This window comes from Drosophila serrata, unplaced genomic scaffold (genome assembly GCF_035046125.1).
Source record: "Drosophila serrata isolate PLE 108 unplaced genomic scaffold, ASM3504612v1 contig_184, whole genome shotgun sequence".
NCBI lineage: Eukaryota > Metazoa > Arthropoda > Insecta > Diptera > Drosophilidae > Drosophila > Drosophila serrata.
The window spans coordinates 8,059,977-8,072,994 of NW_028257082.1; the positions used below are offsets into that span (position 1 = coordinate 8,059,977).

The 13,018-nt window shown below is 40.1% G+C and overlaps 3 protein-coding genes across 5 annotated transcripts; 1 reads left to right on the forward strand and 2 right to left on the reverse strand.

Moving 5' to 3' along the window:
• Positions 1-3,744: 3,744 nt before the first annotated feature.
• LOC110181359 (uncharacterized) lies at positions 3,745-4,770 on the reverse strand. The gene has a single exon (XM_020949086.2). The coding sequence runs from the start codon at positions 4,686-4,688 to the stop codon at positions 3,786-3,788; it is 903 nt and encodes a 300-aa protein (XP_020804745.2). The 5' UTR covers positions 4,689-4,770; the 3' UTR covers positions 3,745-3,785.
• A 17-nt stretch (positions 4,771-4,787) lies between these two features.
• Positions 4,788-11,718, reverse strand: jef (major facilitator superfamily domain-containing protein 6 jef). 3 transcript variants are annotated; one of them, XM_020945786.2, is made up of 5 exons: positions 11,426-11,718; positions 9,602-10,011; positions 8,883-9,543; positions 7,015-8,220; positions 4,788-6,957 (listed from the first exon to the last, which is right to left on the reverse strand). In XM_020945786.2, exons 2-5 carry the CDS (start codon positions 9,835-9,837, stop codon positions 6,775-6,777), a joined length of 2,286 nt encoding a protein of 761 aa, XP_020801445.1. In that variant the 5' UTR covers positions 9,838-10,011; positions 11,426-11,718; the 3' UTR covers positions 4,788-6,774. The 3 variants fall into 3 exon arrangements, with proteins under 3 accessions (XP_020801445.1, XP_086684902.1, XP_086684901.1); XM_086828776.1 differs by having other exon boundaries at positions 10,593-11,574; XM_086828775.1 differs by having other exon boundaries at positions 11,188-11,569.
• A 435-nt stretch (positions 11,719-12,153) lies between these two features.
• On the forward strand, positions 12,154-12,607 carry Dro (Drosocin). Its single transcript, XM_020961485.2, has one exon. The coding sequence runs from the start codon at positions 12,175-12,177 to the stop codon at positions 12,484-12,486; it is 312 nt and encodes a 103-aa protein (XP_020817144.2). The 5' UTR covers positions 12,154-12,174; the 3' UTR covers positions 12,487-12,607.
• Positions 12,608-13,018: the final 411 nt, after the last annotated feature.

Genomic DNA, 13,018 nt, shown 5'->3' on the forward strand with positions numbered 1-13,018 from the left:
AGTCTGAATCTGAATCTGAATCTGAATCTGAATGTGAATGAATCCGGCCACGGAGACAAACGGCAGCCACTTAAAACTTTCACAAGTTAAAAACCGCAAACTGCAGTCACTACAAGGATTGCACCTCCCTGAAGGGGTTGGAAAAATACAGTCACAGGATGGGGGGGGGGGCAGGGAAAAATGAAAGAAAATGGTGGAAAAGCCGGAATGAAGAGCACGTAGAGAGCAAAGAGAGACATTATGCGACGGCATGGAAACACACAACAATTTCACAGACAATGAATACATTGGCAAAATGAGGGAATGGGTGGCAACGGTGTAGGCGGGGACAAAGAAGGACTCTCCTAGACACGAGGACAAAGAAATTTAAATAAATGCATGTGCACGAGTCGCAGGACAGAAAAGAAATCACAACAATTGGTTGCACACCGAGGAAAAAGGATCACAGTAAATTTGGAGAAAAGTTGCAGTAAAGAAAAGTTGGAAAATGTTAGAGTAATATAAAAATTCTTTACAATAATAAAGATACAGTCAGATACAATATCTTAAAGGTCCTTAAAAAATAAATAAATCTTTAAAAAGTTAGCAAAAAGATTTAAATTTAATCAAGATTTCTTTTGATATAAGATATGACTTTTAAGCAACTTTTTAAGGACACAAGAATCACATTTTTCCCGGTGCTTCTAAGGATGGTTAACAGCCGAAAGCTGATTGGGAGAAAGGGGTGTGTTGGGGGTGTTGTCATTGGGTGAGGATGAAAATAGGGTCTGGTAAATGGGGTGGTGGCAGCCACTCGAGGACAGCGGCGAGCGATGACTTTGCATTTTGCATTACATTTACTTTTTGCGACTTTGGAGATTCTCCGGGCGAAAGCAGTTTGAAAATTATTGCAAAACCCAAAGAACTGGAGAGCTGGAGTCAGCGTCTTGCTCCTAGGTCCTTCTCCTTGTAGCCGCATTTCAATGTTGCGTGTTGGAGTTATTTGAAGCCATTGTTGTTGCTTAGCTGCATTTGTTGTCCTGCCGCTCCTGCTGTTGGTCCTTACACACGCAAATGTCTTATTTATGCTCAGCACTTTTTCCCAAACACCCCACACTCACCCACAACTTTTCACAACGACGACAACTTCTTGCGGCTGAATGTCTTCGACTTTGCTTTCTCCTCTTGCTTTCCACTTTTCTCCAGCTTTTCTCCCTTTTTCACTGAGCAGGCGGAGTTTTCCCGCAGCTTCTTCTTTGCGGTACGCTTCCAAAATCTTGCCTTTAACATAAGCTATGCTACTGAATAAAACTATATAAATCTTATGACTTTTTTGCAAGGTCTCAAAATGGAAAATAAAATGTTATTTTCAAGGAATAAGTAGTTGTTGTTTTCTTGTATTCATAATAGAGATTCTTAAATCTAAATATTATTAACATTAAACCCAAAAGCTAAGCTTGAAATATTCGAATTCTTTAAATCAAATAGTCTAAACTATGAAGTGAACACACATTTACTTTGTTTTCCTCTAGCATAATATATTAAATTTTTCTAAGCCTATAATAATAATTATTAGGGAACATTTATTCTATTTCTAAAGCTTATGCTTAGTCCTAAACTACTTTTTCCTGTTCTAGTCATGTTCATTGACTTGATTCCAGTGAAATAGGTTCCCATTTGTCCAATGAGCTCGAGAATTTATTTCGGCACTTTGGATTATGGGATTTCAGGGACAAAAGAGTAAAAGGAGGTTCCAAATGGGTCACTGAACATCTGCTACATCTGCTACATGCATGCTCTTACATCATCCTGATGCCTTTTAATAACCTCCCAGAAGTCCATGGAGCATCCCCGGTAATCCCCCAATCAAAAGGCAGCCTGGCATTGCGATTGTTCATTGCAACACAAAGCTCGGATTGCATTTTGGCCTGACTGTGTCGTGGAGCCTTCGAGGATTTGCGTCCTGCCTTCATACTTCAACTTCAGCCGGGGCTTTCTTATGCAAAAATGCATTCTTGTTGCTTGTTATTTTTGCATAAAGGAAAATTGTTTATATAGCCAAGGATATATACGTTTGACAGGGAAGGGGCAAAGGATTCCACAAGGATACTATGTTTTCTGGTTTCCTTTTTTTTTGGGTGGGGGAGAAGTCCAAAAGGAAGAGGACCAAGCAAGCTGCTTAGTCCTGGCTCTAATAGACCCTTGCCAGGACTTTTTATGCTGCTTATTATGGCTGGAGAGGATTCAGCGAAATCCCCTCAACCCCAACCCGTTTCCCTTATTTATTGTCATGGATATTTGAGTTGAATTTCTCCTCGGCTCCTTCGTAGTTTGTGGGCAATAAACAATTTTTTAATGGCGCATAATCACGTTAAATGAAAACTGTCGTCGCTGCCGCCAGTGCTGGTAACTTAATAAGCAGAAAGTCCAAAGTTCTCGGGATGGCGATGCTGCCGGACATCTGGTCACGTTATGCAATTTAACAGAATTATTTAAAATTCAACAGAACTTCTGAAGTGGGGCATGAAAAGTGAGCGGCAAAGTTTTTGCAACATGCCAGCAACTGCGACTACGACTACAAGCTGCAACTTCGCTCACCATGGGTCAGTGTTGCAATGGCAACTTTTAAATTAACCCTAATTCAGAATGTGGCAACAACAGCAACAAAATAGGTAGCAAATAAAAAGCCAGCAAGGATGGCTGACCAAGGCGAGTCGAAGTTTTATTACACTGATATTTAGAATCAAAAAGATTTAACTCTATGTCTATGTTACTTTTTTCATAAAAAATGTATCTTGTTTGGGTCGTAACATCTACTTACTTGAAGTAAGAAATGACACAAATTCCGCATCAGGACTTCTGTTAATATAACCATTATTTAAACCATTTAATTTATATATATTCTTATATGTATTATTTGTACTCTCTTCTAGAGTAAATTTAAATAACGACTGAGAGAGCGATAGAGAAATGTAAGGAAAGCCAACAAGTTTACAATATTCTTGTGCATTTTTCAACTTTAACAATTTATTAAATGGGTCAAAAGCCACTAAAACTTCATTTATCATTGCATGAGCAGGCACTGCACCACGCCTCCTCTTCAAGCCACCCACTTGGAACGCCCAATGCCCAACGCCCAACCTGCCCCCAAACTGGCAGCCCAGCACGTCAGCCCCGTTGAAATGCCAACAAATCGCAGAGACGAATGAGCTCAGCAAACTTGAAGCGTTTCCGGTATGCCGCAAACTACTTTTTGCCCGCCTCATCCTCACATCCCATCAACATCATCCCGGGCAGGGCTTTAAGATGGGGCATGTTGGCACTTCGGAGCCATTTGTCAGGGAGATGGGGTGTCGTTAAAGCCAAAGTCCACCAAATTTGCTCTGCATAAAACTCGGTTTTAAGTAATGAGTTTATTTCACGACTCTTTGAGCTTGAGTTGGTTGAAGCAAGTAAATTTTTTAGAGTTGATCCGAGGTATTAAACATTTCTTCTATACATATTTATAATTTGAATTGCCTCACGAAATTTCTGATATTTAAAGACCAATAATAAACAGTTTATGGGGTATCTCACAGTCGTTACTCATGCTAGCCATGTTTTATTTAATTTATTTCACGTTTGCAGTGCACCTTTAAATGAAAATTAACTGCAAACTTTACAGTCTTTTCGCTTGGCTGTGAGCTATAAAGAATTTAACATCGCGTGAATCCAGAAAATACTCACAGAATGAAGCATATGTTATCCAGCTAATAGTCAAGAAAATAAGTTAATACTCTTAAAGTTTTATTTAAACTCATTCAGTTTTATGCTACTAAAGTAACTCTTCGAGGACGACCTGTGGGATGAACTGTCCAATTTGGACCTCGTGCCATGGCCGTGGTATCCCTTGGAAATATAAAGATTAACCTCTTTGTCGTTCTCGTTATTCTAGGATCTTGAGTGATGATCCTTGGTGTTACAGGAGAAGCAGAAGATCCCTCAAAGATGAAGGTTAAACGTCTAGTGGTTTGTTGTGTATTTCGAGTGGGTGATCTTGTCCAAAGGGTGGGTCTTGTAGGACGCATTGTTGGTCTGGGTGGTCTAGTAGTTGGTCTTACAGGTGGTCTTGTTACGGGAGGTCTATTAGTGGGTCCTATTGTAACTCTTACAGGAGGTCTGGTCCATAAAGTGGGGCGCACCCTGGGAACTGTGGGACGAACAGTGGGCAAAGGAGGACGCACTGGAGGTCTGGTGGGTCTTATATTCGGCCTAGTCCATAAAGTTGGTCTTATATGTGGCCTGGTGGGTAAAAGTCTTGTGGGACTCTTTGACCAAATCAAAAATCTTCTTGTGGTTCGCACTGGGTTAATTGGTCTGGCGGTAACTGGCCGTCTTGTGGGTTTCCTGGTGGCAGGTGGAATTGGTGGTCTTCTGGTGATCCTAGGAGGAGCAATCGGTGGTCTTCTGGTGATTCTAGGAGGAGCAATCGGTGGTCTTCTCGTTATCCTAGGAGGTACAATCGGTGGTCTTTTGATAGGTGGCTTCACAGGAGGTCGAACAACCTTTGGTGGTGGTGGCCTCGGAGGTCTGATGAGTGGTGGAGCTCTCCGGGGAATAATAACTGGTTTAGCCAAAATTACAGATGGTGGCCGGCACTCTGGTGTTGCATTGATCTGGCCAAAAACCAAGCAGAACAGACAGCCAACAATCGAAAGTAGAAGTCGCATTTTACTTACTCCCACGCGATGCGATCCGATTTATATAGGTTAATGCCCAGAGGCGAAGAACAAACACAGATGGTTGGCGAAATAAGTTGTGCCTTTGTCTTTAGACTTCACTCGGTAGTTAAACGTTTTATTAAACATACATAATTACATGATTTCATGCGTTCACTTGCCATTTCGGGTTTCTTGTTCTTTTTTTTATTGGCTATCGGGGTATGGGGGTATTGGGGTATTGGGGTATTGGGTATTGTATCCTTTTGTATCATATGTATGCGCATTGTGTATAATACTTGTACATTCATATATAAGTGTGTATACCCTATATGAGTATCTATATTCCATTTAAATATATATATTTATATAGAGAGAGAGTTTCATTAAATACCGGCTCAACAAACATAACTGTGAGTGCAGTTGTACAGAATGCATAATACTAAGGTTAGTCTATCCGAAAAATCTCCACAAATATATGTATATATTAAGTACGGTGCTGTACACGAGAACTAGCGTATCGTTACAAGAAAATATCCAATGCCAATCAAATTTGCTATCAACAATATATAGTATTTATACCTTTATGTTTCATTTAATGTTTTATATGTATATCGAGCGAGAGATTGGCTGGATTAGCTTACATTATCGCCGAGCTGAAATCAGGAAAAATATCTCTTAGGTACAGATACAGTTTAGTGTAGTTTGCTTTTCCACATTATTTTTGTTTGGTGCGTCTTCTTCCATATACTATATGTATGTATAAACGTACGTTATATACTTCTCCATGTTATAGGTTTCTCTTTTTAAGTATGTCAAAATATGTATGTTTAGTACTCGTATATTTTTGTGTAAAAATTAAAATATTCAACACTTGATTGCAATGAGGCGGATTTCCATAATATCATTCGTTACAACATTTGTTTATCCTTTGGTTTTAGTTCTGGATTGTTTTACTTGTTTCCTCTGTTTTATCCTCCAGTCACTACACTTTCTGTTTTAGTTTTAGTTAAATGTCCCCTTTTTTAGTTTTTCAATGCAACTACATTTATATTTCTTTAATATTCCTTTAACTTGCTTGATTTTGTTTCTTCATCATAATATTGCATAGAACATTTTTGGGAATTAATATTTAACGTTTCTTATAGGTTAATTAAATAAACTTTCTACCAAAACATTCTAAAGGAAACATTCTTGAACTTGGAAAGTATTTGAAACCAAGAATATTTATTTTACCCCTAAACTTGTTCCAGAAATAAAAGGAATTTAAAGTTATTTGGTATTAATTTCCTCAACCTCACGTCTGGGAATCACATACGGTGCGTTTCAAGGCCATAAGACAAAGGATAATCTAAATTAGTTTGGTGAACATTATATTCATAATCAACAGCGGCTAAACGAAGCAGTTTACGCTGCTTCCCAATGTCTTATAGCCTTGAAAGGCGCTCCGTATTTACATAGTTTTATTTTTATAAATTTTATGTTTAATGATTTTAATCTCTGCATATTTTTGTAGTATAGGTACTTTATGTTTGTGATTTTCGGGGGTCACCCGGGCGTATGTGTGATCTATCTGGCTTGGTGATCGCCCAAAAGTGGGCTTGAGAACTTAGAATAATGCCATGCAACAAATATATAAAAAGGCCTATAAATATTATAGATCCGCACAATATATATATATATTTATATATACATGTACATATCTATATTGCACTATGTTTATTGCTAAGCTGCTATGTGAAAATTCGTTTCGATTTCCTCCTTCACTTCACTCTAATACATGTAAAAATCAATGTAAATCATATGTAATCTTTATGCTGGCTATGTTGCATGTGGCATGTTGCATGTTGCATGTCCTATATAAAATATATTATATGTGTATATGTATATGCTATATGCTATATGCTATATGTGTAGATCAACAAAATAAAATTATGTTAAAGCAATGCAGTTATGCAATTCATATTGCAGGCCAATGTCCAAGATATGTTTGCGGTTATACTTTGTTCGTTTTAGTTTTTCTTTCATTTCTTTGTTAGTTTTATGATTAACGAGATGATGGCCTGACTGGCGATTTCTTGAGAGGATTCGCGACAGCTTACTGGGCAAACGGATTGTGCTGGTTAGCTCCGGGAATATCCAGGTTGCCGCCAGTGGTCTGGTATGTGCCATAGGGTCCTCCATTCGGATTCATCTCATTCAGGCGCGAGTTGGACAGAGCCCGGGGAATGGGATTGCTGGGAACACCATGGGGAGCCAAGTGCGAGGTCTCCTCGGCCACCTAAAATAAGATTACTTAGTAAATGATTTTATAATTATTACATTTCTCCTCTCTCACCTGATGCGGATCCTCGGTGACCGGAATCTCCGAAATGAAGCCCTGCTCCTTGCGATAAAAGTTGACAAAGATGAAGAAGCCGAGGACGAAGAGGCAGGCAATGCCGTACCAGCGGAAGGTAGCAGTAGTACCGTAGTAAGTGACAAACATGCCGCCAATGATGGCACCGCAGCCGCGTCCCAATCCGTGATGGATACCCTGGAGTACACCCTGGGCCGAGGCCCTCAGATGCTTCGGTGTGTTGTGAGCAATATACGAGCAGGAGGCTGCCCACACGGCGGCATGGGTGATGCCCTGCATCAGTTCGAAGGGCAGGACCATCCACGGATTGGTTAGATAGGAGATATAAAGGAAGCGCAGGACATTGCCAATTAGGCCCAGACACAGGACCTTGACATGACCAATCTGGGTGATCAGACGGAAGCTGAAAAAGTATGCAAAGATCTCGGACACATGGTTGATCACGGACGCAACGCCAAAGAGCGTGGGAGTGCCGCCATAGTCCTGGAGATGCCAGAACAGAAAGGTGAAGATCAGCCCGATGCCGAAGCCCATGAACCAGGCCACAAACAGAAACGAGGCGGTCTTCAGGTCCTTGAAATGGGTCAGTACGGTCATCCATTCGGGTAACTCTTTCGCCGTCTGCGCAAACACCTTGGACTCGGCGCCGATATGCGGCTGCGGCTGATGACCGGCGGCCAGGAAGCTACTCACGCCACCGGCACAGGCACCGGAGGCGGCACTGCCGCTACCCACTGCCAGCGATGGCAGGTTTAGCTGGGCGGCCAGTTGGTTCATTGACTCCTCCTCGGCCCTCTTTCCAGGATCCACAAACTGTGACGCCGCCTGCTGGGCCGCCTGTTGCTCGTCGATGGGATCGTACTTGAAAGTGATCTTCGAGGCGGATATAATCGCACAGGTCATCAGCACGGAGAAGATGGAGAAGCAAATGTTGTAGTTCTTCTCCTTGTTCTGCGCCCCGCACGGATGGTTCGAGAACGAGGTGGAGTGATCCAGAGCGATGCCCACCAGGAACATGGAGATGCCCCATCCCAGGGAGCCAAACATCCGCTGATGTCCGTACTTGTCCGCATCCTCGCCCAGCAGCGTTATCACAGCGGAGTCGGCCAGAGTGATAGCAGGAGCGCTGAAGAATTCACCGATCAGAATTACCAGCAGGAGCAGGAAGAACGCCTTTTGAATGTCCTGTTTTTTGGGGTAATAGAGGATAATATTAGTATTTGGATAAACATATATTTGCTAGGGTTTATAAAGAGGAATTTAATTTTAGTTTAATTTTGGATATTTAGAGATTTCTATTTGATTTCATTTTAATATCTGATTAAGATTGAAATTGTTTCATTTAAAATTAATAGAAATTGTTTATATCTTGCTTTTCAAATTTAAGTTTTATCACAACAAATTAGTATGTCTTTAATTAAGGTTAACTAATCATAAATCTGTTAATAAAATTATAGGAACCTGAAAGTATATCAAACATTAATTAGAGCTTACATGCAAGCCTTATATTGTGATTAATGGTAAAATGATCCATTCAAAAACAGAAACCGAAGTAAAAACTATAATATTTAAGTCAGTTTATGTTTAAAAGTATTATATTTCCTAAAAGAACAAAGTGCTAACCAGATTTATAATATTAGAATACAATTGTAAAACCTTTTCTTACTGTCAATCAAATAATAATCTTTTGTATAAAGTAAATTATTAAATTATGGCAAGACTTTCTTCAGACTTTAAATAAAGTGATTTAAGATTTAACTAGAAATCAATCAGAATAATAAAAATATATATAATATCCTAAATGAAATGCATTTTGTTTCTTATATTATATAGATAAACCAACTTACCGGTGTCCTGTAGACCATGGAGCTAAAGATGGGCGTCACATAGTCCCTGTGGTACTTGTCGTCATAGTTGCTCACAAAGTTGATGTGAACCGGCGAGATGCCTGCATCAATCCTGGGCAGCAGGAGCGATCTCTTGTGCCGGCTATGAGCAGCTTCCGCCTCCTCCAGAGCCTCTTCCGCTGGCATTGTGCCCATCAGCTGATCCATCCGCTCCGGTTCTGGCTCGTACATGGAGGAGAGATCCCGCTTGGTGCGCGTATAGGTCAGCACAAAGTCTGTGGCATTCCGCCGTTCGATACAATTGATGGCCTCCGGCCGGATGAAGCTCAGTGGGATGGTGAAGAGGACCCAACAGGCCAGCGAGCCCAGGAGCAGCCGCTTGCCCTGGCGACAGCGATCCGCATAGGAGCCCCAGAATGGGGCCGAGAGGAACTCAACGAAGGGACGCATGCCCACCAGGATGCCGCACTGTCCCGGATTCATGCCCATCTGCTTGAAGTACACGCCCATCAGCGGAAACAGTGATCCGAAGGCGGCGTAGAAGAAGAAGTAAAAGCTCTTTACGGGAATCAGCTCGCGTTCCGTGCTCGCCCCAAAGAACATCTCCAGGATGTCCGAGTGGCCGCGTACTTTGTGCGTTGAGTCCTTAGCCTCCGGGTATCTATGGAAAAAATATAATAAATTAGTTAAGGAACTTATTCTTAATCTCTGGGACTTACAGATTGGGATCCACCTCGCCACTGGCCTCCACATCCACGCGTGGTCTGGCTCCCGGTGGACCGTATCCAGCTGCCTGCTGTTGCTGCTGATCGCCATAGTTCATTCCCTGGTCATAGCCACCTGTTGCCTGCTGCTCGTATCCGTAGCCCTGCTGGCCATAGCCTGCACCCGTTGCTGGTGCTCCAAAGGGATTGGCGCCACCAGCTCCTCCCCCGCCCGCGGTGTAGGGATTCATTGTTTGTTAGTTCCTTGAACTCGGATGGTGTCTGCTGGTTGGTGTCCTTCTCCTCCTGGGAATCCCCCCGTTCCACTCTATCTTCTTGATTTCCGCTCTTGACTGACACTTCCCTTCGGTCTACGCTTGTGGCCCAGTTACAGCCTCATTATCATCTCCATTATCATTCGGCAGCTGTGAAAGACAAAGGACACAATTTGGCATTACCATTTCATTGTTCTCAGACACATTTAGGATGTAAATTGTAATGGAAATGCGTCTGTTATTCTGTGAAAAGATAATGGAAGAACTCTTCCGTAACAGAGACTACCCAAGAACTATGGATTAATTCTGTTTTATCTTATGTAAAATCTATAAAAGATATAAGATAAGCAAGTTAATACAATTAAAAGAAACCTAGGCAACTTTATGGAGTATTATGGGTTACAGATCCTAAGCCTGAATTAATCTTTTGTGACTAAATATTAATATGAAAAGGATACTCCCTAAGGTTTTCTAAACGAAAATATGCTTCAGGAAATCCTTAACCAGAGTAAAAACTAAAGTTAACACAAAATGTAGCGTTTATTTAACAGAAATCATCTTAATCAAAGTGTTTAACTAAAATACTATATATCATACATATTCTCAATTCTTCTGCTAAGATTATATACCTTATCTTGGTTCCTGTACATAAAAAACTAAAAGAAATAGCAAAATGATGAATAGTTAAAGTGCTATTCAGTTGCTAAGAACGCATCAGGACCCAAGCTCACCGAGGAACAATTACAAATGTCAACTGCTTCCGTTTGACATTTCCCCAGATGCTTTTGAATACTTTTGAGTGAGCATTCAAATATTTTATGCTTTTCCCATGGCGAGACATATAAATCCCAAGACTGGGCAGAGAGACAAAATAAACAAGCTCTGAGTCCACTCACTCTTTGGGTTTTTTTTTATTTTTGAGTGAGCTCAAGCGAGTTGAGTGGATTGCATTAGCTGCTGAGCTTTGAGCGTGAGTAATTTCTATGGCATTACACATACGCACCGTTGGCACATAATAAATGTAGGTAAACGGGCAGGAGTGGATGTGTGTGTGTGTGTGTATGTGGGTTACTGTCTGTATATAGAGCAGACTTGTTGTTGGTACTAAAAAGAAAAACTATATGGAAATTTGAAACTCTAGTTTAAAGTAAATGTAATTACTATATTTGTAACTTTTTGGGAGGGAAAATAATAATACAAAATGCATATAAACCTACAATAACATCTTTTAAACTACAAGCTTCTAATAAAAACATATTTTTAGGGACATATTCCGTAATTACACAATATTTAGGTTGTAAAAAAGAAAAAACTTGTAATCTTTACACAAAGTGTAGGTAGTTATTCTATTTTTAATGGCACACACGTGCCCACAAAAGCTGAGGTGGTATGTATCAGTCTCACTATATATAGACAATTTTCGCACACTTCTTGAAGGCCACTGTCAGAGGGTCTTGAGGTGAAAGCCTCTGATTTACATCCCCCATTTATTATATAAACTTTTCGCACTTTAACAAACCGCACATTATCTTTAATTTCGTAAATATTTATTTGTTTAACACACCAGAAATATGAAATTTGTGAGGAAATTCTTTGGTTTTTCGGCCGCTGGAAAAATGTGTTACGTGCGTAATCGATAAGCAGAGTTTTCCTCGCGCCTGGCCTCTATACGAGCGTTTGGCAAGCTGCCCAAGAATTTTCCAAAAGAGCCCCGAAAAGAAAATGTTGCGCTCAAAAGCGGACGGAAAAGCTCGCTCTAGCGCGTTTTGTCGCGACTGTGAGTGTGTGTGTGATTGTGGCGGGTAGAGGTTGTGCGAGAGGGTGTGTGTATCCAAGTCTAATGAGATTTGACGGCTGACAGCAGGACTTCAAAGAGAGCGAAAGAGAGGCTTTGAGTGGGAGAGAAGGGGGAGGAAGCGCAAGTGAAAGTGACATTTTTGGCGCCAAAAATAGTATTTTAAACTTTAGAAATTAAAGGTGAGACTAAATTGACAATTAATCTAGTAGAACTCAGTTTAGTGTTTTCTAATCTTTAATAAATTAATACTCAAAAGCTAACCACTAAATCACCCTTTGAAAACAAAATAAAAAGAACTTCTAGACATAGTAAAAACTAAAGGGGATATTTTCATAAGCTTAATCAAAAAACTATTAGTAATTAAAGCCAATTGCGACTTTATTGTGTTTGTCAGTACATACATTTTCCAAAGAAATACGCAAATTGCAATGTCGTTCACCTTAGGAGACCCAAATTCGTTGACAAACAAGATGAAAAGTCCCCCATGATGGGGAACCACCAGCAACCAGCAAGACATGACTATGACTGCACCTCCAATTGAATGGCAACATCGACTCCTATATAAAGCGAAGCTTTTCCAATGTAGAACAGATCAGTTCGATTTATTTACTCAAAGCAAAATGAAGTTCACCATCGTTTTCCTACTGCTGGCCTGTGTGTTCGCCATGGCCATGGCCACTCCCGGCAAACCAAAGCCGTATAGCCCCAGGCCCACCTCCCATCCTCGTCCCATTCGGGTGAGACGTGAAGCCCTGGCCATTGATGATCAACTGGGACTGGTCCAAGCCGCTGCCGCCATCAAGCCTCCTCCGATTCTACCTCTTTAAGGATCAGGAAACACTATAAAAACAAGGAATTTCATCACAGCATTCTATGAAAATGTTTTTGTAAACAGCGTTTATCTTCAAAAGAACTTTTAAATTAATTAATAAATGCCGACAAAAAATATTGTCTTAAATGTACTTATTTACGAAACTAAATAATTAATTTATATATATATATAATATAAATATAATATAATATATAACTTCAAAAAAACAATAAAAAAGGATCATAGCAGCAAACTTAAATTTCTGTGGTAAATACTTTTAGCATAAATATATATAAAATCTTTGATTAATTCATAGGGAATTTCAGAAGATTATTTATGTTTTTAAAAAACATAGCCTATTATTTTGTTTTCTGTATTGTTTCCAAAAATTATCAGAAAGAAGACAGCTATGTATATTGTTAAATAAATTTATTCGCAGTACACTAATCAAAAATAAAAATCAATCACTGCAGGAAACACATATTTACAATCAGAAATCTTAAATATATTACGTTTTCAAAAAACCTGTCAATAAAAACACAGTAAAA